Here is a 27,511-nt window from a genome sequence, read left to right as displayed (position 1 = left end):
ATTTAGGGACTACAGGGCCCAATAGAATTGAGAAGATAATAACAGGAATACAAATTAATATATATAAACACTATTTCTATCTGAAAGGGAAGTATAGAGGGATATGAGGGGGACATACTTAATGTATTTAAATGTCTATAAATTAAACATCAAGATATGCTCATAAATGCAGTGTGGAAAAAAGGAAAAACAAAAACATAACATTTAATTTAATAAACGAAGTAGTTATGAAGTTGTACTGTTTAATATTCATCCAAAGTAAGTAAGTAAGATTTCAATACCAATCGAACAACGTAAAGAGACATTTTTGGAGGCTCACAAATGGTCGTTTGTAGTGTCTTTGAACACAGCAGGTGTTTGTGTCAATGAACGCACCACTGTTTCATTTTCAACAGCCGGGCACTCTGGTGACGTCACCCAGGAAAGTACACATTCTCACTGTGCTGCTGCATTGAACAGAAAACAACCGGACAGTACGCAGTTTTACCGAAACACAGCTCATGACACTTTCATAGAAAAACGAAGTAAGTCTCAAAACTCGCTTTGGAAACGGAAACGTTCATTTAAATGTCACATAACTGGCGTCAAAGCATTTATTTGTCAGCCATAATGCTAAAAAAGCCGGGCCCGTCTATTTCCTGCAATGTACTGGGCTGTTATTGGTTGGCTAAACTCTTTACGTTGCTGCTAGCTATCTGTTAGCCATTGAAGAAAACAAATAAATACATTGCTTTTAGTGAGTGTTTTTGTTCAGCAGCTACCTTTTAGTTCAAGTGGCAACCTGTACCAAATCTTCACAATACGTCAATATGACTTCGGTATTGAGCCAAATACGATGTAATCTGACATTACTGATCCAGGATGTAGCCACGTTCCCTAGTTGTATTTAGCTAAGCTAGCTATGTAGGAATTCAAACGTCGCCATTAGATTGTGAACATATATGCCTTAAAAATAAATATATTAGAATGTTAATGATCTATGTATATATTATTTATACACAGCCTGGGTGACAAAAATGGAGAAACCTCCCTTCAGGCAGAACCAGAACTGCGGAGACTGGGAGCTGAAAGAGAGGCTGGGAATGGGCGGTTTTGCCCATGTTTACCTGTACCAACATCATGTGAGTTTGGAGCTATATAACCCAGTTAACACTACCCCTGCAAGACAACCACTATGATAACTGCATCATTACTAATTTACTTCCTATTGGGATTGTTGAAGTCTTCTGTTTTTGTGGCATCTATGAGGGTAATAGCTACACACAAACTGCTATTTCTGGGGTAAGCTTTTATGCTCTGATATAATAATGCATTTTTTGGTGTCTGTTTTTTAGGAAACAAATGAAAAACTAGCTGTAAAAATGTGCCGTCTGGAGCTCACACCAAGGAACAAGGACAGATGGAGCAGAGAAATCCAGATCATGAAAAAGTTTGTCTTTTTTATACACTTCTTATATACTACTTATTTAAATTGCACACTGATTCAACAACATTATACAGTGCTCTCCTGGAATATTAATGCCAATACATATTCAAAGTTTTAATTGTTTCTGGAAAACTGCAGACATTTAGGGGATGACAGTGCACCATCTGTATGACCAATAAAAAGTAATGCAGCATTGACCTGTCATTCTGTCTCACTCAGGCTGAATCACATCAATGTCGTGACAGCCCGAGATGTCCCAGAGGAAATGAGGCACATAGCCTTAAATGATCTTCCACTGTTGGCCATGGAGTACTGCTCCAGGGGAGACCTGAGGAAGGTAAGGTTCACCTGGGAATGCAGCTAATAAAGTACACATCCACATAAAGCAAGATAAATTGAAAATTGCCTTTTGATATCTTTCCTGTTTTCAATTAAGAGAGCGTGTTTTGAACACCCCAAAACAGAACGGTTCACCCTCAAAAGTGGATACACCTCAATCCAACCACCTGATATGTTATTTTAGCCATGAAACAGCTTTACTGATTTATTTTTTCAACATCCCTTACCTGAAAATATGATTAAAACAACATAATTCACACCCTTGCCCAATTATTATCATATCACCGGAGAGTAGTTGCCCTACACTAAACTCCTATATCAGCCAACATGTTCAGCAGTTTCAATGCTTTTGTTCATCATCTAGTAAAGTATCAGATTTCAACACAGTCCTATTAATAATAAATCCTAATCATAGTTTAGAAGCAACCACAGAGCGTCTTTCCTGCTTTGTTGCAGACCGAAGTGTAAATCACACGGCAGTTGAGGAAGTTGTCTCACTGTCTGTCATGCTGCTCCGCATTCTTATCACTCCCTCCTGTTTTCATCATTTAGTTTTAAAGGTTTCATTTTGAGACAAGGTTTTTAAAAGTTTGTTAAAGCATGCTTGTTGTTCCTGCTTCACTCTGTGTTCTGCCCTCACTGTTGTATGCAGACAGATAACTCCTCGACAAGCGTTATCCTCTTTAATAAGATGTTTTACCTCCACAAGTCAACAGAGTAAAACTGAAAGAAAACACAATATACATAGAAATTAGACCCTTAGCTGTGATACAAAAATATACATACCACGGTTCATTACGTCACAAAAACCACAAAATATCCACATGAATAACAATCCACTTAACATAGAAACATCTAAATAAACATAGATATCCACTTGTGAATATGTAAGGAACCACAATACTCACAGACAATGCTATCCACAACATAGCGAAGAAGGATGGATGCAGATTCAAACTTCATGATAATTATCTCTGTCCTTGTCGACCACTACTAACATGTGGTAACACTTCCTATATTTACACTGTGAGGCCTCCCCATTGGCTGCTACCAAACACAGAAGAAATAAAACAAAAAGCAACAGCACCACCTGGAGTAAGAGGGCGTCTTACACAGCACACTCCCCGCTTGACATCTATGAGATGTCACAATTACATTTTATTTTGATTGTCCCCATCATGAGTGTTAGGAAGGAGGAGGACAGTGTCAGTTACGGGCCTCAAGAAAACCTTGCATTTTCCTCCAGATGAAACCTTGACTTCTACTTTCCTGACCTTCCCGTCGTGGCTGGGGAAGGTTTTGACCACCATGCCCATTGGCCATTGATTCCGATGGGCTTGACTGTCCTTCAGCAACACAAGGTCCCCTTCTTGCAGATTAGGCCTCTCCATTTCCTGCGGCCTTGTAGGGTAGAGAGGTATTGGTTCTTCCAACGATGCCAAAAGGCGTTTGCGAGATGTTGTACCTGCTTCCACTGGCGTTTGTAGAGGTCACCGTATTTGAAGTCACCAAGAGGTATTGATGAAACGCCGACCTTCTGGGTTAGGAGGGTAGCTGGTGTTAAGATGACAGGGAAGCTTGGGTCGGTGGACACTGGGATGAGAGGTCTTGTGTTCACGATAGCTGTCACCTCTGCCAAGAAAGTGGATAACACTTCATGGGTCAGTTGCCGGGATGAAATGCCCAAAAGCATTGAGTCGAGTATACGTCTTGTCACCCCAATCATGCGCTCCCAGCTACCTCCCATATGTGAAGCGTGAGGTGGGTTAAACACCCATGTGCATCCGTTGTCGCTCAAGAAGTCCTGTACCACCTGGTTGTTGCAGTGTCTTGAGTTGATGCCAAGCTCTTTACATGCGCCTAGAAAGTTGGTCCCACATTCAGACCTCAACTGTTTTACTGGGCCGCGGACAGAGATGAATCGCCGCAATGCATTTATGAAACTGGATGACTCCATTGACTCGATCACTTCAATGTGTATGGCTCTGACACTCATACAGCTAAAAATGACTGCCCACCGTTTACTGTTGGCACAGCCTCCACGAGTTCGACGAGCAGTTACTGTCCAAGGCCCGAAAACATCCACTCCAACATAGGAGAATGGTGGACTGGGGCTTACGCGGTCTGTGGGGAGGTCAGCCATCTTCTGTGTTTCGGTTTTCCATCGAAGCTTGCGACAGGTCACACAGCTGTGAATTATGGAGCTGATACTCCGCTTTCCACCAATAACCCATAGGCCAGCTGACCTCACTGCACCCTCTGTGAAATGGCGCCCTTGATGCTGGACTTGTTGGTGATAGTGTCTGATAAGTAGGGTAGTCAGATGGTGACTGTGAGAAATGATGAGTCGCTCCAATATCAGCTTTAGACAAACGACCGCCAACTCTGAGGCAACCTGCGTTGTCCAGGTAAGAAGACAACCTTGTGAGCTGACTCTGTTTGGGAATTTCTTTTCCTGTTTCTATGCATGCAAACACTTCGGGGAAGGCCTTGCGTTGAAGACTGCGTATGATGACTTCCTTGGCCCTGGCGAGGTCTTCTGGGCAGAGACCTTTGCATATGTGCCAGCCTTGACATTTGGTCTTACTGCTTTCTCGCTTGAAGGACCTGGCTATGTGGATCAGCCTTGCTATGGTTCTCACAAGCGATCTCCAGGTTGAGAATGATTCGAAACATCTCGGATCCAAGGGAGACCTCACAATCTGAGTGGCACAGGAGGTCACAGGAGGACGGATGTCAGGATCAAACTCTGGGTTCACCAGGTCGAAGGAGGGTTCGGTATCGTCATCGTTCTGTTTTGGCTTCAACAGGAAGTCTGGACCCTTTAGCCACATGCTGGACATCAAGGCGTTAGCAGGTATTGACCTTGAACCAATGTCAGCCGGGTTTGCGTCTGTGGGAACAAAGCTCCATTGTTCTGGTAGGGATGATTTTCTGATTCTCTGCACACGGTTGCTTACATAGACATAAAACCTTCTGGATTCATTGCGAATGTAACCGAGGACAACTTTACTATCGGTGAAGAACCGCAGAGAATGAAACTGGACATCCATCTCCTCTGAAAGCATGTCTGCAATTTCCACTGCCATAACAGCTCCGCAAAGTTCTAGTCTGGGGATAGTCACCTCTGGTTGCGGCGCAAGTTTAGCCTTGCCGAATAGAAATCCAAGTTCACTTTTGCCTTCTGCATCCGTAACTTTAATGTAGGCTACAGCTGCTATGGCTTGTGTAGAGGCGTCGCAGAAAATACAAAGCTCCCCGTCTGTTGAACTGCTCAGTGGAATGGTAGTGTATGTCCTTGGAATGCGGACGCGTTCCAGATCCTTGATTGAGTCTTTCCACTCACACCAGTCTTTAAGCTTCCTTTCAGGAAGGGGTTCGTCCCACTGGCAGGCCTCCGTTGTAAGCTCTCTTAGTAGGGCTCTACCTTTAATGCTGACTGGAGCTGCAAAACCAAGCGGGTCATAAAGGCTGTTTATGGTTGATAACACCCCTCTGCGAGTGTAAGGTTTCTCTGTCCTGGAAACCTGGAAGGTAAACTTGTCAGTGGTAACATCCCAGCTTATTCCTAGACTTCGTAACATCGGTGGGAAGTCTGCTCCAAGATCAAGGTCCTTTAAGCCTTTTGCAAGATCCTCTTTTGGAAACGCTTTCATCACGTCGATGCTGTTAGAAGCTATCTTGTGCAGCTTTAAGTTGGATGCAGCTAGCGTTTCTTGGGCCGCCTTGAGAGCCGCAACAGCCTCGTCTTCTGATGGAAATGAAATGAGACCATCATCAACATAGAAATGGCGCTCAACTAGGTGTTTTGATTGAAAGTCGATTCTTTCTTGGTCTTCGGATGCTCTTCTGAGCGCGTAGATCGCCACGGCAGGTGATGGACTGTTCCCGAACACATGCACCGTCATGCGGTACTCCACTATCGGTTGCTCCAAGTCGTTGTTCTTGTGCCAAAGGAAGCGTAAGAAGTTCCTGTGATCTTCTCGTACCAAGAAGCAATGGAACATCTGCTTGATGTCAGTAGTTACTGCCACTCGCTCTTCGCGGAACCGCATAAGGACACCCAGCAGGCTGTTGTTGAGATTGGGGCCTGTGAGAAGGACATCATTTAAAGACACTCCGTGGTGTTGAGCACTCGAGTCGAAGACCACCCTGATTTGTTCTGGCTTATGAGGGTGATAAACCCCAAAGAAGGGAAGATACCAATGTTCCTCATGCTCTTTTAGTGGGGGTGCTGGTTCTGCATGACCGTTGTCAAATATATTGTTTCAGGTCGCTTATTCAGCGTGCGACGTACTGAGGAGAGACGTTGACTTGCTAGCTGTTTGTTTTTGGGGAGACGTGGTCTTGGAGAGCGGAAGGGCAACGGGGCCACCCGGTGTTTGAGTCATCTTGATAGACTTCCTTCTCCATTATCTGCAGGAAGGTTCTTTCTTCTATGGAGTAGGCATGTTTCTCGTCAGCGCTAGTGGATTGAAAGACTGTATCTCCCATGGCATCTTGGCAATCAAAACTTTCCTTCACCAGCATGTTGTTTTGACATGGAAGGAAGTAGCTTGGTCTTCCATTGTCCAAGATGTTTGTCTTTAGAACGTTCACATGCCCAGGAGTGTGAGCTCCGCCAAGACAAACGTCACCAACAATAACCCACCCCAGCGCTAACTTCTGTGCGAACGGAGCATTTGGGGGTCCGTTGCGCTGTTCGAGCACCTTGTGAGTCTGAATAACATCTCTTCCAAGTAGCAACAGAATATCAGCCTTGGGATCGAGTGCTGGAATCTCTGGAGCGACGTCCTTGAGATGTGGATGATAGTGAGCGGCTTCAGGAGTTGGTATTTCATTTTGATTGTCAGGGAGCATGTCACATTCAATAAGCGTGGGTAAAGCAAGACTGGATTGGCCATCAGCTGATTCCACTATGAAATTACTTGCTCTTCTCCCAGTCACTTTTGAAACACCTGCACACGTCTTGAGAGTGTAAGGAGAAGAGTTTTTGTCAAAAAAAAGATGTCGAAAAAGGAAGATCTAGCCAGAGACTTGTTGCTCTGATCATCCAAGATAGCATAAGCTCTGAGTCGCTGGTCATGGCGATCTTTTGGGTAGACATCGACAAGGCAAATCTTGGCACACGAGTGTCCACCGACCCTATTTCCACACACCTGTGTGCATGTGTGACGTAGCAATGGGTGAAGCTGAGCCTTGCTCCCTGCCGTGGTCAAAGACAGGTCCTGCAAACCTGTGTGTTGCCCATGGTGCAGGACCAGCGTGGAGAGCACTGATGTGTGAGTTACTTTCACACTCTGAACAGTGGATTTCCACCTTACAGTTCTTTGCTTGATGGCTGGAAGAAGCACAACATCGGAAACATATCTGATTTTGTCTCAGATAAGCCTTACGTTCTTCCAGAGACTTCTCCCGGAATAACCTGCATTTTTTGAGTGGATGAGGTTTTTTGTGGATGGGACACTCTTTGCTGGGGTCTGTAGCTGCTTTTTCAGCACTTGGCTTGTGTTCGGAGCTAACCACTTCTGTTCTGTGGACTGTGATAGGCATTTTTGATTTGTCGTGTTTTCCCAGATGCTTGTCTGCTTTGAAGGCAGCGAAGGTGGGTGGAACCAAAGACATAAAACTGGGGTCATTTCTCATTTTGGCTTCATCTTTAATGAAGGTGGCGAAGACCGAGAAAGGAGGGAATGACACAGAATGTTCATGTTTGTATCTGGTTCCGTTCGTCATCCATTTCTCTTGCAGGCCGAATGGAAGTTTATCCACTATGGGATGAATTCCTCGTGCGGTGTCGAGGTACGGCAATCCTGGTATATGGCCTTCGCTCTTAGCAGAGTCAATCTCTAACAGAAGGTCACCAAGGTCACGTAGCAGATGCTCCTTGTTGGTAATTCTGGGGAACTGCTCTATCTTATCAAAAAAAGCCTTTTCTAAGGCCTCAGGGGATCCATAACACTCTTGAAGTCTCTCCCACACTTTGTTCAGACCGAAAGAAGGGTGGTTAATATGCACTGCTCTGAGGCGTTTTGCATGTTGTGAGGATTCGTCGCCTAACCACTTAGTCAACAAGTCAAGCTCTTCACTGGCTGTTAGATGTAGACCTTGGATGGCATTTTGAAACGAGGATTCTCTTCACTGGCTGTTAGATGTAGACCTTGGATGGCATTTTGAAACGAGGATTCTCTTCACTGGCTGTTAGATGTAGACCTTGGATGGCATTTTGAAACGAGGATTTCCACGCCCAGTAGTCACCTGGCTTGTCGCTAAAGCTTATAAGGCCTCCATTGAGCAACTCACGTCTAGCTAGAAATCTGGGAAGGTCATAAATACTTGAGGTTTCTTGTGGGGGAATCCGAGAACTTGACCATTGTGGTTGTTCATGTACTGCGAAGCTCCTAGGTGGCTGGGATGCTCGGTCATTTGCATTGTTCTTGCAAGGCAGCAACATGTATGGAGATCTCGGATCAGGCGCTTCAACTTCCTGCTTGAGTTGGTAAAATGGATCAGGCGTTTCAACTTCCTGCTTGAGTTGGTTAAATGTTGAACCCGCTGGAGCCTCGTTAGGCTTCATGGATGCATGTGGGGTTAATTTCTCATTTTGGAGAAGTTGGTCTTTCACATACTCACTTGTGCGTTCTAATGGGTGAAATGTCTGTGGGAGGCGAAAGCTTATGTGGTCTTCTTCTATTTCGCTTGCTGCAGCTTCATATACATTGGCTTCAGCGAGAGCTGCTTCTGCATCTCGTTCCTCATGAAGTGCTGCCAATGTAGCCTCCAGACGTGTTTCTTCCACTCTGAGTTCTGCTTGTTTTACTCTCATTTGAATTTCCTTCTGAGCATAGGCCGCTCTGGCTCGTGCTGCCTCCGCCCTAGCCCGTGCATTGACAGCAGCCATGCTGGCAGATGACTTACTGGAGCCCTTAGATAATTTTGATGCATGAGTGTGGAGTGACGTGGATTCATCATCTCGTGGCTGAGACATGTTTAGTTTCTTATGGAAGACTGACGTGTGTATCCTCCTGATATTTTGATGATGTAGACAAATGTGTCTTTTTACTGTTCTGCCCTCACTGTTGTATGCAGACAGATAACTCCTCGACAAGTGGCAAGCGTTTATCCTCTTTAATAAGATGTTTTACCTCCACAAGTCAACAGAGTAAAACTGAAAGAAAACACAATATACATAGAAATTAGACCCTTAGCTGTGATACAAAAATATACATACCACGGTTCATTACGTCACAAAAACCACAAAATATCCACATGAATAAGGATCCACTTAACATAGAAACATCTAAATAAACATAGATATCCACTTGTGAATATGTAAGGAACCACAATACTCAGACAATGCTATCCACAACATAGCGAAGAAGGATGGATGCAGATTCAAACTTCATGATAATTATCTCTCTCCTTGTCGACCACTACTAACATGTGGTAACACTTCCTATATTTACACTGTGAGGCCTCCCCATTGGCTGCTACCAAACACAGAAGAAATAAAACAAAAAGCATCAGCACCACCTGCTGGCTGGAGTAAGAGGACGTCTTACACAGCACACTCTGTGTACAAGGAAACAGCGAGAAAAGGTGCAGTGATTTGACAATATGCAAATCAATCGTTGATCTTCTCAATTTACGTTGTCGGAGCTAGCATTTTATGCTGTAATCAAAGTGAATGCTATGTAGTGAATTTAGCATATTTAATTATGAGTCTGATCGATCAGATGTACAACCAGCTGAGACTCAATAGACTCCTGGGCTATGTCTGTCTTGTATATATTTCAATATTGCCCATGATGCACATTTTACATTTTGTGGATTAAAAGAGGAGGGAGAAGAAGAGATATTCATTTTCTCTCTGATTAAGAGCATTGCAGTGCGGACATACACCTATTTGAAATGTACCCGGCCTAGAGTAGTGTAAAACTTGTCACCGTGCAATGGTTAAAGTTCCATCAGGTGTCCAAGACTGTTTCTCTATTTATGTAACGTAGATTAAATGCAGATGTAACAGAACTACATTTGTGTGGGTTACAGTTGCTGAGCAAACCTGAAAACTGCTGTGGGTTGAAAGAGAGTGAAGTGCTTTCATTACTCAATGATGTTGGTAAGACCAATATTTTGTCTTTGTGAGCTTCTTCAATCAGACATGTCCTTTATTATAACATCATCATTTGTTTTAAACCACTTTCTTTCTGATCCAGGATCTGGTATCCAATATCTGCACGAAAACAAGATCATACACAGAGACCTTAAACCTGAAAACATAGTGCTACAAGATATCAACGGAAAGGTAAACTGACAGTTTGGTTTGACTTCACATAGTAAATCAACTTTCTTTTATTAACATATTCTTCTTCTGCAGCTGGTTCACAAAATCATTGACTTGGGCTACGCTAAAGACCTGGACCAGGGCAGTCTGTGTACCTCCTTCGTTGGCACACTTCAGTACCTGGTAGGCAAACCAAGCCCATTATTATTATTTCATAATCAGATGATTCTACCTCCATGAATCATCCTAATTATATGTTAGTAATTCAATCTTCTTCCTGCCTTAAAGGGGCCTTGTTATGCTTGTGTGTGTATCGTTTTCTTTGCATGTAAATTGTCTTCAGCCTGAAACAGCCCAATTGGACAATTTTGTTTACTTCCAACACATACTGGCATCACTAAGTAGCACAAGCTCTTGTATTGGCTAGCACTCAAACACATTGTAGGTGATGGGCAAAAGGGTGGGACATCTCAGACACATGTCGAAGTGGTTGACCAGTCACAACAGAGCCGGCCAGCTAACCAATCAGAGAAGACTGGTGTCGCGCAAAGGCAGTATGAGAAAAATAAAGACATTTTGAACATCAAAGCTATGTACAAATGCAAGATAACAGAGTTGTGGATCAAATGTATCATGTGGAATTGCATCCCTTTCTCTACAGGCACCTGAACTTTTTGAGAATAAGCCGTACACTGTAACTGTGGACTTCTGGAGCTTTGGCACCATGGTATTTGAATGCAGTTGTGGCTTCCGCCCATTCCTGCACAACCTGCAACCTGTGCAGTGGTGAGTTGACCTGAGAAGCAAAACATTAAGACTTGTACATTTCCAGCGGGAGGGATTTGTTTTACCAAGACCTGAGGCAAAGATGCTGAGGTGAAAGAGACGGGTCACACTGGTGTTCTAAAAACAACGGGACACTTCTTACTGTAGTGGCTCCGATGATTTGGCTGCTCACCAACACACACAGTGAGTGTTTGCAGCAGCAGAAGGTGTGACTCTCAGCTCACGGGGAAACATTAATTACCTCTTTCCCTCAGTGCCCCATTTCATAATCTATGTCAAACTGATCTGAGTAACAACTCTATCAAATCCGAACACATAGACATAAAAAAATAACCTTAAAAAGTCAAAGCAGGCCTCAGTCATAATACGCAGCTAACTAGTTTTAGTGGCAACATAATATGTCCTTCCTTCTGTCCCCCAAACCTAAATTATAGCAACTGCAGTAGCAAACCCCAGAGCATGATGAGTCAGACGGTAGGAAATAATAATACTCCATGAGTATGTTTTTTGTGTTGCAGTCAATTCATTTAATAGTTGGACTATTTTCAATTTGTGAGTGGATCCAATATACTGAATTGATGAGCATTAAGAGAATGTCATGTCCTACACCTTTAATATTTCTGCTAGAAGGTCAAGTAACATGGTTTAGGTTAACCCTTCTCTTGCGTTACGAGTGACTTTGTGTTTTATCATAAATATTGTGTTTTTCATCCAATTGCCTCAAGACCTTATGTATTCCTCCACACTAGGCCTCTGAACATATAACATTGATGATCACCACTTGCAGTGAATTTTGAGTGATTTATTCAACAGTGAGACACCTATGATGTTTTCGGTCAGAATTGACCACCATAGTAAATGCATGGGTATGAGTATATTATGTTCATCCTGCAGATGGAAAACATCTCCACTCACTCACTCACTCACTCACAAACTCACACACTCACACACATATACACATATACACGTGTACATTTCTTGTGCTTGTCCCCCCACACCTTCCAGACAAAAACAGTTTACTCTAAGTTATGGGAACCTCTCACGTTCTCACGCTAAATGCCCCCACCCCTTACTGTCTCTCATGCAGTTATATTTGTGCCTTGCTCACATTTGACTCATTGACACAATGAGTAGGCGACCAATTAGGCGATTTTCTGTCAGAGAGGCTCTGGACAAATGTTTCGAACCAGATGAAGAGGAGATTGAACCAGAGATAGAGGAAGATGTCTCAGAAATGGAAAACAACAGCAATCCAGACTATGAGCCTGACCAAAGGAAGAGGTGCAAGCTCTGAGCCCCCAGAGACAGAAAAACTAGCCAGGCCTGCCAGAAGTGCAATGCTTACATCTGCAAAGAACATTCCTCCACATTTGTGCATTGCGAACTATGTGTGTGAACACACACACACAAACACACACACACACACACACACACACACACACACACACACACACACACACACACACACACACACACACACACCACACACACACACACACACACACACACATTGAATGCAGTGAATGCTGAACTTGATGGGCCCACCGGTGGGTCCGGACCATAAACTGTAGTTGAAACAACACAATAAAACACTGGCTTGCTTGTATCAAATCAATAATTCCACAGTAAGCATTTCCACAGTAAGCATTTCCATTTTCAGTAAACACAGCCTACATGGCAAGCATTTTTATAATATATACTACTGTACAGTAAACACTATCTTTGAACTTACTGCAAAATTATAACATGAAATTCACCCACGATCTCATTCTGTCTGCCACCTCTTGATTTTACTTGCTTTGACTGTTCAAATGAGATGTCAGCCATCGAAATTGGATAAGGGGTTCCAGAGATGTCACTATGCGAAACACACCGGTCAATTTTGACCGAAAATAGTATGGGAAGGGGGGTATGACCAAACGCAAGAGAAGGGTTAATAAGATACAAAAGCAACACAATTAAGAACACTGAGGCACGCAAAATAATAAGCAGGAAAGGCCAGCAGGTAGAGCCAAATCCCAGAAATTAGAAAATGTGGCAATCTACAAATAAAACAAAACCTTTAAATCTCACCTTTCACCTTGTGATGAAATAACTGGCAGCCAGCCCAACACCTAGGGGGGTTACAATGATCATCATTCCTGTACAAAAAATGTAGCGCTGTGTTGAAGGATAAAATTCATACTTCCATGCTTTTGTGCGTGGTATAAAAATAAAAAGCATTTGTTTTAAGATGTTAAGCCATCCATCATCAACATCTCTTGTCTTTCCATCCACAGGGCCAGCAAAGTGAGGAATAAAGGCCCAAAGGACATCATGGCTGTAGAGGAACCTAACGGGGAAGTCCGCTTCTCCACACACCTCCCCTACCCCAACAATCTGAGCAGGTGAGGACCCTGTGACTGCCAAAGAGAGCTCTTCAAAGACTGGGGCTGATCAAATCATTTAAAGCTCATAATCTTTTGTACAATGACGTAATGAAGTTATTGCAGTGCATTGTGTTTGCTGCTCCCTCTGATTTTATTTATTTGTATTAGTGCAGTGAGAGATGCCAACAAAATGAATATGGATTGTTGCAAACTGAGTGAAGTTTTTGGAGAGTATACATTTCTCTCTTTGAACACATGTTTGATTTGCTGTATTTTAGCACACTGCTGGAGCCGATGGAATCCCTGCTGCAGCTCATGTTAAAGTGGGATCCTGTCCATAGAGGAGGCAAACTCAACCCTGACAACAGGCTTCCATCCTGCTTTGATGTGCTGGAGCAGATCCTGAGTATGAAGGTGAGTTACCGACTGAGTTTATCTGAGGATTCAGCCTTGGTTTGAACAAACATCTGTGCTCTCGTGCATCGATTTTGGAGTGCTTGATACACCTTCAGTTTACCAAACAGTTCAGTGAATGTTTCTTTTGTCTCAAGGTTGTCCACATCCTGAACATGACCACGGCTCAGGTCCACTCTTTCCAGCTGACTCCAGAGGAAAGTCTCCACAGTCTGCAGATGCGCATTGAGGCCGAGACAAAGATCGAAGTGGTGAGCCAGGAACTGCTGCAGGAGACCGGAGTGTCCCTGGATCCCAGGAAGCCTGCTGCACAGTGTGTCCTGGATGGAGTGGTAAGTTGACTTTCATGCAGTTTAGATAACAGTTGAGTCACAATTAACTGCTGTAATCTTCCGCTCCCCCCCCACTTCAGTCAGTATATAATTCACATCCAAACCATTCATTTCTTATAATGAAAGAACGGGTCAGGTTAGCTGTTGGAGTTTAAGCCTTCATTAGGTGGTGTCCTCGAGGATTTTAAGGACCCGGATGAAGTCTAGCCACAGACTTTGTTGTTTCCTGCAACACTCAATCCATGAGGAAATGCATCTACAGGCTGTATAAGTGTGTCTTTTCTTTTCTCTTGTGTAGAGAGGCTGGGATAGCTACATCGTCTACCTGTTCGACAAGAGCATCACCAAGTACTCCGGGCCCCTTAGCGCCAGACAACTGCCGGATAAAGTCAACACTATAGGTGAGTCTATTGAAGGTGTGCTCATGCTGAGACAATGAAGCTAACTGGTATTCAAAGCATGCAGACATTTGCTTATATTCAACACATCATCAGTTCGCTTATCAGGTGTAAAAATGATTCTATGATGGATTACATTTGGTCTCATTTTGTTTTAAACTCTGCAGTGCAAGAGGCAAAGACCCAGCTGCCTCTGGTGGTATTGAAGAAGGTTTGGGGGGAAGCAGTGAGCTACATCTGTGGGCTGAAGGATGACTACAGCAGGCTTTTCCAAGGACAGAGGGCTGCCATGTGAGTCACATGACACATCTGATGTTGTTTTACCACAACAACGTGACAAATATCCTCTTGTTGTTATTGTTATTAATAATTTGTTTTTGGGATGGACCTTTGCACATCCCAGTACTCCGTCATGGTGATTTGGTTCGTGAAAATAAACTAGTGCTACCACTAACACTTTTTTTCATTGTTTTTCATCTGCCAGGTTATTTTGAGATTGATTGTTTTGTCTATAAAATCTTAGAAAATGTCATCACATTTTCTCAAAGTCCAAGGCGATGTCTTCAAATGCCGTTTTGAGGGTTCAAAACCCAAAAATACTCAGTTTAATAATACAAACTGGAAACAACATGAAAATAGGTTTGACTATGATTGAAATATCCCAAAGTTGATTGAAAAGATTTATTTTCTCTATCTACTCCTTGATTGGTTGAATCATTGTTGCAATTATACGATAAACACTGCATAACATTATTTACAACAGATATGTGAAAGAGTGTGTGCAGGACTGTGCAAAATATAGAACAGGGATGTGCAAAACTTTAATTAGTAATGTGTGCATACGGGGAGATGGAAGAGAAGCGGGTTAAAGTAATAACTGTGTATCAGGATGAGAGTCTGGTCTGGTCCCAGGCCTTGTTACCTCACACACCTGCAGATTCTGCTCATTCTGCCTGGCACACCAGAGGCTTTGCACCAGGGGATTCAACCTAGGCCTCTGCTGTAATGGTGCTTTTTTATCTTCCTTACAAACCTTTCCTACTCTAAATTGTCTCCTGCCTCCCCCTCCAGGCTGAGTCTCCTTCGCTACAACACCAACCTGACCCGGTGTAAGAACAGCATGTTCGGCTTCTCCCAGCAGCTGAAGGCCAAGCTGGACTTCTTCAAGAGCAGCATCCAGTACGACCTGGAGAAATACAGCGATCAGATGCACTATGGCATATGTGAGTGTTCAGTGGATACCGGTCCCTCTGATGCAGAACATTTACATTTTAAACTGAGCAAGATGTGGTTTGTTTTAATGAGCTGTGTATGTTTTTTACAGCTTCTGAAAAAATGCTGAAGGCCTGGCAGGAGAACGAGGAACGAGCTGCTGCTTTTGCACAGGTAAAGCTTGTTTTCAAAATGTAAAGGAGTATGTCCTGTAATGTCTGTCTGTACAAATTCCTCTGGTGATGAAATTCTTGGTCTGTCCTGTAGGTGGCGGAGGTGAGCCATCTGGACGATGAGATCATGGCTCTGCACTCTGAGATAGTGGAGCTTCAGAGGAGCCCGTACGCTCGGCGCCAAGGAGACAAGATGGAGCAGCTGTGAGTTGGACTCTGGTCGTTTACACAAGAGATGATTGGTTTTTACAGCAAAAGTTGAAAAGTGTTAGGAGGGAGTTTGGGGTGCAACAAAGGTCCCCACCAGGAATCAAAGCAGGGATCTTTAAATGACTCCTCCTGTCAGGCCTACTGAGATGCATGTGGGGACCCAAGGGTCTGTGATTGGTCAGCTGCTTGTGTTCTCTTAAAAAAAGTTTTGATCATTGGTGGTAAATGATAGATAGTGAATACAGGAGGAAACGTTTAAAAAGGGCCACTCATCTCCTTTTCAATAACACTGCAAACGCTGCAGCGATCAGTGATACAAACAAATTATGAATATGTACAGAATAGTCTTATTAACCACTGAAGGAATCCACTATGACTTGTTTCACAAAGCGCAGACAATAATATATGCACAGATTCTCTGGTATAAATATTACAAATTCTCTATATTTTTCTTAACCGTACACCCTTCCAGTGTAACATTGGTCATATTAACCATTGAAATCTGACGCTGAACTATGAATTAAAACAGGAAACGTTGTAGGTAGAGTTTATCCTAAACACCTATCAACATTTTGAGTTTTACTAATTTTTTAGAAAAAAAATAGAATAAAAAATTAGAATCTAAAGTTCAAATTAGCATGAAATTGTTCAAACAACTTCTACATTGGCGTAATGGGTGTGGGGGTGAAAACCAAATCACTATTACTGTTAATACACCCCCCCCCCCCCAGGCCTTCTTGACAAGTTTAAACAGTACACAAAAATATGTTAATGTGACCAACTCATTTTATTGCAGAGAAGATAAGGCGATTGAGCTCTACAAGCAAATGAAGATGAAATGCAAAAGTAAGAAACAACCTTATGAAATGTATTGTCTTTTTAAATGTTATGACACCAGTTTAATAGCTTGCTTTTACTCAAAATAGTAGTGAATCGTTTTAACTTGTGTGTTCAGTATTTAACTGATGGTTCCCTCTCAGTACCGGAGACAGATGTGAGCAGCGACAGCTCTGAGATGGTGAAGGCCATCATCCAGACGGTGCAGAACCAAGACAAGGTCCTCAAAGATCTGTACACACACCTCAGGTAGGAGTCCAACACTCTAAAAGTGTTTATTCACATCTGTCCGTTAACTCTTCAACTCTGTTCTTCTTAGTTTCCATTATTAATGTGTTCTCTAGGGTTGTATCAAAGGTTTTCCATGTCAGAAATGTACCTGTGGCATAACAGATACAAAAATAGGCTGACATATTAGTTTATAAAAGAAAAGCACACATTAGTTATGCCAGGCTAAAGTAGCTGAGTAAGAACACATCCATGGATAAAAAATGAGGAGCAGCAACTTGGAATAATTTATGTAATATTTTATGATGTCATCACATTTTGTAGCAATATTTCACAAATTCAGTTATATAAAGGAATTAATCAGCTTAAATGTTTCCTTTGTTTTATGAAATCAACTTTCTAACTTCTCTGAGGGCCTTTGTGTGCTTCAAGCGGGAGAGAAACCATTTTTTGGACTGCAGTGAAAATATTTTTAAAGGCTCAATGACAACACGCATGGGTTCAAGTATAATGCTGCTTGAGATAACAACACATTGTGCATTTTGGAATGATTACGGCTATGTTCTGTTAAATAAATGTTGCCTTTTGGGCAACAGCCCTACACAGCAGTAATGCTGTATGCTAACATCTGCCCTTTGCCAACTCCTCCTGACAGTAAGATCCTGATCAGCAAACAGAAGATCATCGACTTGTTTCCACGAATTGAGAAAACCCTGGAGAGCATCAAGGACGCCGACAACACAGTGATGCAGATGCAGATCAAGAGACAGAGAGAGTTCTGGCATCTACTGAAGATCGCCTGCGTAAGTGGCTCTGCACTCTTTATTTTTATTAGTTCTTAAAGTTAAGTTAAGCTTTTTGTCGTACAGATGTAAAAGGATGTTGTTATGATATCACTGAGGGCTTTAATAATCCGAGCAGGTTCAAGACCGTGTTCTACTGTCCCAGGGCTGAAAGTCGTGGTTATCTTTATAATAATTTATAATGTGGATTACTTTCTTAATTAATTTATTAGTCTTTGGTCCTTATACACATCATAAAGTGTATTTATTTTTAAAGTCTACCCCAATTTCTTTAAGATGATTCTATTCAAGGTGATGATTCTTACTACTTATTACTTCTAAACTAATGATTTTTTTACCTCATCAATGAATCATAATATAAACAAAAGCACTATGAACTGCTTCTTTTGTTCTACTTGCGGTATAAGACAGGGAAACATTGTTTTTGTATTATCACAACAGGGGATCATCACAATTAAAGAACTAGAACTTTTAAGTTTTTGCTTGGAAATGTATTTTAAAACAAAGTAATTTATCCATCCAGCAGCTTATAAGCTGTACGTCAGCTGTGGTACTTCCTGCTCATACTTCCTCCTCAGACTCTGCTTCTCTAAATGTACTCAACATAAACATGGGGGGGGCTGCCTGCATTCCTTCTTGTCTGGGAAATGTTTATTATTCCTGCATGAATCAGTAAGATCTCTCTCTCTCTCTCTCTGTCTCTAGGCTCAGAACTCTTCTCGGAGCTCAATAGCAGCCAGTCCAGAGTCGTCCAACCTGCTGCAGGTCTCTCAGTGGTCCCAGTCTGCACAGCCCGTCAGCTCCCCCCATCCCCTCACCTCCCTACCCGGGCCGAATGACAGGTAACCCGCCCATCTATTCTGAACAGCTTATGGTTGCTCTGTCATGCCTTCACCTTTTTCATATTTCAACATAGAAAACAAATTGATGTTGAGAAGTTGTTATGTAAAGGTGAAAGTCACTATAAAGCAGAGTCTGTGGGTTCGTCACTGTGAGCAGTACCGTCCATATACAAGCAGAGATGTCATTGCTATCATTGGTGATCGCCACGGTGTCTTATTAACCATCAAGATACAGCTGAATGGGGTTCAGGTCATACTGTCAAGTCAATTTGAACTATAAGCTCAATATCCCAATACATACATTCAGGCTTTTAGCTAGGATTTTTTTACAGGGTGTCCAATTTATTTTCAATGGCCTAGCAACGCGCGAGCGGGGCAGGCGCGAGTATTGTAGAGGGGCCCAGGGGCATCCCCTCCACAAACAACATCCATTTATCAATCTTTTAAAAGTATTATTCAAAGGAACCATACAAATTTTGATCTCCGTCATGCGCCCCCCTCCCCAATACAGTTCTCGCCGGTCGCATCGTCATGACGTTTTTGTTGTTGATTTTCCCCCGGTTCATCGACAGTTATTGCCACCAAAGAAGCCAGAAAACTCCGAAATACTTCTATAGTTATCAGGCTTTCTGTCATCTTTGTAGAGATTGTTAAAAGTTTCAAGCTTACCTGCACTTTCTTCCCACGAAAAAGGTTAAAGACATATCAGATATTCCACCAATACAGCGCCCGTCCATGCCGCGTCACTGAAAATCGACCAATGCAATGCAGGTCTCGCGACTCGCCGTGAGATGTGAGCTTAGTGCGATTTTGCGAGATTTCGACTTGAATTGGCGAATTTTGACCACATTCAGCGAAGTTACCGGGGAAAACAGCGGAGGAAAAAATTAGGGCGTCTTGCCTAAAAGTAGGACGCCCAGACGCCCACCTACCTAAAAGCCTGCATACATTTACACTCTGAACAGTTAACACATCCTCTGTTCATAGACCAGAGGTATTCAATTCAGATTCAACGAGGTCATGTTACTAAAGGTTCCTCCGAGCAAAGATCCGAACCTTATATTTAAATTGTATTCTGTAGCTTACATCTATTATATAAAATCAGAAACAGTCCTTTCAGTAGGATCATTTAACATGTTGTATGTTATCTGTATGTAAAAACAAATATCTTCCTTCATATTAACTCAATGAACTTGAATCCTACACTTCCAACAGAATATATTGAATAACAGTCATAACAAAATCAGTTACACAACCGCATGAAACACAGCCGAGGACTGTAGTGTTTCTTTGGTCGGTGTTGTAGAGTGTGTAGCCTGAAAGTAGCAGCATGCTATCGTCTTGTTTACAACCTCACAATGTTGTTCTTTGTCTAAGCAAAACAGATCATTTATTTGATTTCCTCAATTCTGAGAAGTATTGCTGTTTTAAGTAGATTAGCTGCATTGTGGTCTATAGCAACGAGTCAAACAATCAATAACAACACCCTGCAGATTATTTTTCTATATAATCAGCCCCGTAATTGTCGTATGACTGGAACTGCATGTATATCCCTGGGAACGTAGATGTCTGTAGACGCTGGACACGGGAAGTACGTACGAGTATTTAGACATGCAATAGATTGTGTGTACAAACCAACAACATCACAAAATGATAGTATAGACAAACAGACTGACACGTTTTAAAATGATAATGTATTTAAAGGGGCCTTATCATGCAAATGTTTAGGTTCATATGTATTTTCTTCCTCTACTGTTTACATGCTTTAATGTTCAAAAAGCTCTTTCTTTTTCTCATCATGTAAAATAAGTAGCTATGAAAGGTTTGTAGCGGGGTGCATTTTTTGCTTCCCGTAGCCAGTAGTGTCCTGCACACTTGGCACATGTGATGGGGGGGTTTTGTGTGCTCAATTTGTGAACAGGCCTCTGAACTGTCTCTGTGCTTCTGATAGCGACGCAGCGCCTCGTCTGCTGCAGGAGAACCAGAAGTACCTCAGTCAGCTGACCAGCCTGATGCAGGAGGCCACCGATGATCAGGCCAAAAGCATAGTGGTGAGTTCTCTGTTTAAACCCCTCCATCTTTTCAAGTCCACTTATTGCCTGCTGACCCTCTGACACATCCGCAAAGAAAGACAGTCAAGTGAAGTTCTCTGAAAGAATGTAATAATTGTGATTTTTAAATAGCAAATTAATTCCTCACGAAGCAAGTGCTCAGAAATGTGTGTCAGCTCTATTTCAGTCAAATAAACTTTATAATAATCTCTTAATATTGGAAATAATGTTACATACTTGTACGCACAGTTCTCTTTCTAAAGAGCAGAACATGTTAACACTCACAGTGTCCTTACAGATGCATCCTCCTCTGGTTCTTCAACACGATACCAGTTCATCATTTCCCAAATGTTAAAGTGTATTAGTAAACTTTTGGGTTTCATGACTGAATTAACTGATGGCAGAAACACTGAATTCCTGTACCAATAAGATCTGTTTCTGCATCCATGTGTGATTAGTGAGGTGATATGTGTAGTTGCTTCATTGCAAACTATTTAAGAAACAAGTTGGCTTTGGATCATTTTAGGGTATAGCTTTGACAAAATATGACAACTTGTTTGATTGGTGTTAGTAAGTGAAAATACACTAAGATGTGATCAGAACACTTTTTATACATGTTGGTGACACAGAGAAGTGTGTGTGTGTGTGTGTGTGTGTGTGTGTGTGTGTGTGTGTGTGTGTGTGTGTGTGTGTGTGTGTGTGTGTGTGTGTGTGTGTGTGTGTGTGTGTGTGTGTGTGTGTGTGTGTGTGTGTGTGTGTGTGTGTGTGTGTGTGTGTGTGTGTGTGTGTGTGTGTGTGTGTGTGCGCATTTATTTTATTGACTCTTAACACCTGGTGGTTTTCCTCTTTCAAGGACCAAGACTGGAGCTGGACCCAATACGAAACTTTAACGACAAAATTAAAAAAGAGAAATGCGTAAGCGTTTTGTCGCGTCCTCCCATCCCCGCCTGTGCTCCGTGTCACACTACAGACTGTAAGCTCGAACACCAGCAGTCAAAAAACTACTACTAACCCGCACATGCTCGGTCCGTCCACTCCCGTCGTCTCTTTGGTGGATTCTTGTTTTTATATGAAAGAACAATGAAGCTGTGTGCTCTACTTTTTTTCTTTTGCTGCACAATATACATCATAATGCATACAAAATCTGATGATATACATTTTTACTGTCATTGCAAAAAAAAGCAACCTGTAGCACCGGATTAGAGCATTTTGAGGAGGATCTATCACATGAGAGCGCTGGACAGAAAACATGAGAGCGAGTTTAATTGTGTGACATACAAGGAAGACACAGGACGTGGTTGCAGTAGGAGGGGGGGGGGTGGGGGTCAAGGAGAACATTACAATCACGCAAACAGCACTTTGATACTCCCATGCATCCTCCTGCAAAGAGAGGAAACGTTTCCAGGCTGCCAAAAACGATTTACAAACTGTTGTTAATGTCATAATCACTATGATATATTTGACTCAGTCTGGGTTTTACACTCTGTAAATGTTATTTTGAGTATTATTTTAAATGTTCTGTGTTATAGGCAGAAGTCTTTAGTCATGCTATATATGACAGACGTGGCTGGCCATCATGTTTATACACTGTTCATACTGTACAGCTGCCTCTTCAAATGTCTGCCGGATGAATGTGTCATGTCTCATTTAGGTTCACATTTTATTTCACTGGATTATAACGCTGCGTTCATGGCACAGTTCAAAGTGATTTGTTTCCACTGGAAAGTAGTTAATAGTTTAAGCAAACTCAATAAATCTGTGAAAAGAAAATTCTTATTACTGCATTCAGAAAGGGCCAAACACCGCCAAGCTCAGTGTCCTGAATAAGGATATATGGTTTTATGTTTTTCTAATTTTCAGTGTTTCCAATTAGGTTTGCAGAAATAAAAAATGGGACAGAAACACACTGAATTAATTTGTGATTGAAAGAAAAACAAATCAAAAAAGTAATTTAATAATAAATAAATACATTCACCAATGTGAGGATTTGTTGCTTCATGTCTTACAAAGAACTAAATATCCTTAATTGTTGACTTCAGTCATAAGAAGACATTATTAGGAAAAGTTAAGTAGACTACTTTCAGATAATTCATATTATTGTTTTACTGTAGAAAATGTCAGAAAATGCATTAGGGAAGTTACATTCGGCATTTATCGCTTGAAAAATCCCTGAAATAATCAATCAGTTTACAAAAGGGTCCATTAATCTACGAATAAAGTTGTGCTTTAACACTGGACTGTTTGATCTATGACTGGAGCGCAGTGTTATACAACAAGGTGTGACACCGTGTGGAGTCCATGAAACAATGGAGATTAGTCGACCTTTGACCCACAGTGAGATCAGAGTGAGTGGCTGGAAGCCCGGATAGTAAATAGTTGAATGTACTGCCGTCAGGTGGTAACCTCGGGCCACACACAAGTAACCCCTCTGACTTGTATTTATGATGTGGATAAATATATTTTCCTGGTATTTAAGTAACACATTTATTTTTTTCAATTTAATTATTTGTTTCCATCTTTAAATGTTTCATTTTTAGAAATGTCATTGTATAAAGATCAACCGTTAGCCTGGTAATAAAATAAAATGACTTTGGCATGAATCTGCTTCCTGCTTCACTCTCTTCTCTCTTGTACACGCATTTATAACCGTCGGAATGATTCTAATAGCTTTGGTGAACACTTAAGATATCTTTGAACCCAATACCTGAAAAATGGTGCTCCCGTTAGCTGTACTCTGGCAAGTGCCAGTTAGTGAATGTTAGCATGCTGAGCTTAGATGGCGAACATACCTTCAAAACATTAGTCTACTATACTCACTCATGTATTCTTTTTTTTGTGTGTTTAAATTATTTCTATATAATAACATTTCCATATTTATTCCAACAGATACAAATAATTTTTAAAAGGTTACCGTATTTGGAGAACACAGTATTTGTTTTATATATATAGATTTATATTATACAGTATTTATTTATTTATTTAACAAAAATAGATTCAACATAAGACTGTCCAAAGAGCAGGAGGTAGCAACAGCTTATTAATTCCCTCCATTAACTTTAATCCATGAGTCAAATATTTTTATAAACATAAGTATAGCCAAAAATATATACAGAATTTAAAATACCCTTATGCTAACAGCTGCAACATCAGCTAAATGCATTTAAACATCACAATCATAATCTAGTAACATTAACCCTCCTGTTACATTTAGGGTCAAATTGACCCGTTGAAAGTTTGAAAATCTAGGAAAAATACTGAAAATAATTTTTGAGTATGAAACTTCTTCTGCTTGCCTTAATTAGTGCAATACACATGTAAAATGTTATTGCACTAATGTTTATATCACAGAGATTGTATTTGGGCCAAGCTGACCCAGCAGTGAAAGTGGAGGCAAAAAGTGGTCAGAATTGCAAATGTGATACATATTATTTTACACACACACACACACACACACACACACACACAGCACCTGGCACATTTTTGTAAATATATGCCACCTGGCAGTGAAAGTGGAGGCTAAAAGGTGTCAGAAGTTTGAATCTGATGCATGGGAAAACTCCTCACACAGTGGGACTCGCAAGTCCCTCTAGGCATTGAATCTTTTGGCCATCTGGGTCAGTTGTGATAAGGAACCACACTGGCAAAGCTATATTTATTGTGTCCTGTTGTCCTATTTTAGACTGGGATAGAATATGAAAAAATAAACATTGCTTCCCGCAAGACGGAGTGTAAAATGTGCGGGAATGTGAGAACAGACAGGTGTTGATGCTTGAATTTTGCAACAATGGTGCAACCTTGTGCGGGAACAGCACGCACACACACACACACACACACACACAACATACACACACACACACACACACACACACACACACACACACACACACACACACACACACACACACACACATACACACACACAGGAGGAGGACAGAGTGAAGTACACAGGACAACACTACAATTTCCACCCTTGTATTAGCCTCAGGTCCACTGGACCCGAACATCCTGTATGTAATGTAAAGGTGTAGGGGGGGTGTACAATGTATGGTCATTGAAAATGTGTAATGATATATATTCTTCATAGTAAATGAGCCAAGGCCATTGAGTCAGAGTTTGAAAAAATAATTAATTGTATGATTTTTTGCTTGAGAAAAAATCCCACAGACCCAAACACCGCAATTTGACCCTGAATAGAAGAGGTGTCTCATCTCTATCCATCAACATCACTTGATGGGAAAAAAAGAGTTTGAAAATGTAATTAAAAACATTTTATGTTATGCAAAACTAATGTATTTTATATATAGTTTTTTCCAATGTACAGAAAAATGTGTTTGAATGTGCATTTTTTGTGAAAAATGAGTGAATTATCCTAATGGAACCATGATCTGTGATAGGTGAATAACACAATTGCACTAAATATTGATTGAATTGATAGTAATAAGAGGTACAAACAATGAACAAGCAAAACAATCTGGATGTTAGGGTTTCTGACCATTTTTTAATAATTAAACTTGCACTGGGTCACATTGACCCAGGAATATTTTGGCTGTTACAGAAAAACGAATATAACAGAAGGGTTAAAAAGCTGGAAACAATCAAGATTATTTGACTGAACAGTTTAGGCTTTGTGCTGGCCTTCAAAGTGAGTGATTAACAGTGAGTCAAAGAGATTATCCTCCTTCCTTCCTTCTTTCCCATGGCCAGTCTTTAAGGGTTTCTGGTTCCGTTCAGCCTCGTCTGTTTTACAAAATGTGGAAGTGAATTGTCATGAGGGTTAACAGCTCGAAACTCATGTTTGGTCACTCTGCAGTCTGCGCTCTCCTGTAGCAGAGACATTTCAACCAGAGCCGACATCAGTAGCATCTTGTTATTTGGAGTTTGGACATATTCATTTTTTAATGAGTCTGAGACATAGTTGGCGCAAGCAACTCATCGAAAATCAAACCACAAAAAGACACATCATGGTGTTACTGTGTGGTTGGAAAGTCTTCTTGTGGATTGTTCTGAAACTGGAACATAAGTCAAACAAACACATAGCTGCACGTTTGACTCAACGCCCAGATCTCCCTTTCAAGACGGATGATGTCACTGCATATCATCTCGTGGGGATTCAGTCCAATCCGATCTGAGCGAGCTACAAGCAGAGACAGAGCCTCGCTGTAGAGCAAACCACACTCATTGTAAACAGTGCTGTTTACAAGCTGTGGTTCAGTGTGAATCAGACGAGCTCTCTGGGAAGAAGGAAGCCTCCCCTTTCCTCGGGCCTACATTCCTCAACTCCCTCATCATGCCTCGAAAAAGACATCAACATTTTCAGATAGATTTTGGGGGGGATTAGTATGATAAAGGTTTACAAGTACTAAGTGTTTGCTTCATTAGTTTTAACTGACAAAAAGCAGAACTTTTTTTGGCTGTTCTGCACAGACTTCAACCCCAGAAATCCCTGCAGCAGGTTCAAACATGTGCTTGGAAAGAATAAAACCGGAGAGTCTGTGGGCGATCTGCTCAATTAACTAGTGTGTTACAGGAAAGTTCAGCCTCTCTTATAGATCGCTGCAGGGTAGATGTTCCATCCACGAAATCCACTGAGTATTCCATTCGGTTTGGATTGTTGCAGAAGAAAAGATCTGTGGCAAGCAAATATTTTTGATGCGTTCGAATTAGATTCTGAAATGAAAAATCTACATTAGAATTAAATTAGCTTAAACTGGGAATACATGTTGCTATGATGATGTTTTTTAGTCTAATTTTTCCATTGTTAGCAAACGCTTTTTTAAGACGCATAGTAGCTTATAAATTCACAAGTAGGGCATTCATATAAACAACTTTTTTAAGCAAGTGTTCACCAAAGACCCTATTTCTGACATCTTTGAGAAAAGGAACCTGGAAGGGAAACTCTTTTTGGCCTTGTTGCTCATATTAAGTTGCTCAGAACCGATAAGATTTGTCCATAACACAAAGAGCAGAAAGGTCTTTAGACACTTTGTAGAGCTGAGGTCATGTATTATGACATTTAAAATTAGACTAGAGTCTGGAGTCTCTCTGCTCTACTTGGACACAGCAGTGCTTTGGCTGAATTTTGGATGTTAATAGATTATCAGATATTTAGTCAAAACCCAAACTTTTTTGATAGACTGTAGCATGGGACTAATCTTCCAACATCATTCCGAATATGAAAAATTCCGAATTTGATGGGGGTAATCTAAATGGCATATTCCAAGCCTTTTCCCAAAGGAGCATTTTCCAATTAAGACAACTGGAATATTGTAATAATATTTCAGTTTGAGGAGCCTTCTTTGGGTTTACAAGCAGTTCTGCACACATCGCATGAACCGTATGAAAGTCTGAAAGTTGCATAACCGTGGGAGAAGCTTCATATTTCTGTGTAGAAACCCGCTTACTACTTCCTTATGTTTGTAAATGGGCTGATTTATGCTAACTGGAGTAAAGCTCCATTTGAACGGTAATATAATCGAAAAGTTATTGTCATTAGCCATGTAAGAAGAGTAATAGGAGTATTTTGAGCGTGTTAAAATAGTCACTCATGATGGTGCTAGATGAAAAACCACCAAAGTTATTGCGGTACATCCTAACGGGAACACAAATATTTTAACCAAAAATGTAATGGCAATACATCCAATAATGGTTGAAACATTTTACACAAAACCCCAAATGTGAACGCTACGGGTAAAGTCAGAGGATCTGCAAAGTCAGTAGGGTTCATCCTCAGGGGAACATGAATGTCTATGATAATATTTCAGGCTCTTTTTGATATTTCACTGTTCTTAGTTTGTTTCCCACAAGAAT

The 27,511-nt window shown here is 41.4% G+C and overlaps 1 protein-coding gene across 1 annotated transcript; it reads left to right on the top strand.

Moving 5' to 3' along the window:
* The first annotated feature begins 434 nt into the window (after positions 1-434).
* Positions 435-23,304, top strand: LOC134870895 (inhibitor of nuclear factor kappa-B kinase subunit alpha-like). The gene is made up of 22 exons (XM_063893399.1): positions 435-524; positions 1,003-1,121; positions 1,335-1,429; positions 1,646-1,763; positions 9,815-9,884; positions 9,982-10,070; positions 10,143-10,232; positions 10,711-10,835; positions 13,115-13,222; positions 13,483-13,618; positions 13,756-13,950; positions 14,249-14,351; positions 14,516-14,639; positions 15,420-15,571; positions 15,673-15,734; positions 15,828-15,937; positions 16,740-16,789; positions 16,924-17,029; positions 17,664-17,811; positions 18,517-18,653; positions 20,605-20,704; positions 21,558-23,304. Exons 2-22 carry the CDS (start codon positions 1,017-1,019, stop codon positions 21,621-21,623), a joined length of 2,289 nt encoding a protein of 762 aa, XP_063749469.1. The 5' UTR covers positions 435-524; positions 1,003-1,016; the 3' UTR covers positions 21,624-23,304.
* The last annotated feature ends 4,207 nt before the right edge of the window (positions 23,305-27,511 follow it).

Source organism: Eleginops maclovinus, chromosome 10 (assembly GCF_036324505.1).
Source record: "Eleginops maclovinus isolate JMC-PN-2008 ecotype Puerto Natales chromosome 10, JC_Emac_rtc_rv5, whole genome shotgun sequence".
In the NCBI taxonomy this organism is placed as follows: Eukaryota; Metazoa; Chordata; class Actinopteri; order Perciformes; family Eleginopidae; genus Eleginops; species Eleginops maclovinus.
This window is presented reverse-complemented; position numbering and strand designations above follow the sequence as displayed.

Coding starts and splice junctions, on each gene's coding strand:
- LOC134870895 (XM_063893399.1), top strand. CDS start 1,017: ATGGAGAAACCTCCCTTCAGGCAGAACCAGAACTGCGGAGACTGGGAG. Junction 10,836..13,114: donor AACCTGCAACCTGTGCAGTG/GTGAGTTGACCT, acceptor TTCCATCCACAG/GGCCAGCAAAGTGAGGAATA. Junction 18,654..20,604: donor CTACCCGGGCCGAATGACAG/GTAACCCGCCCA, acceptor TGCTTCTGATAG/CGACGCAGCGCCTCGTCTGC.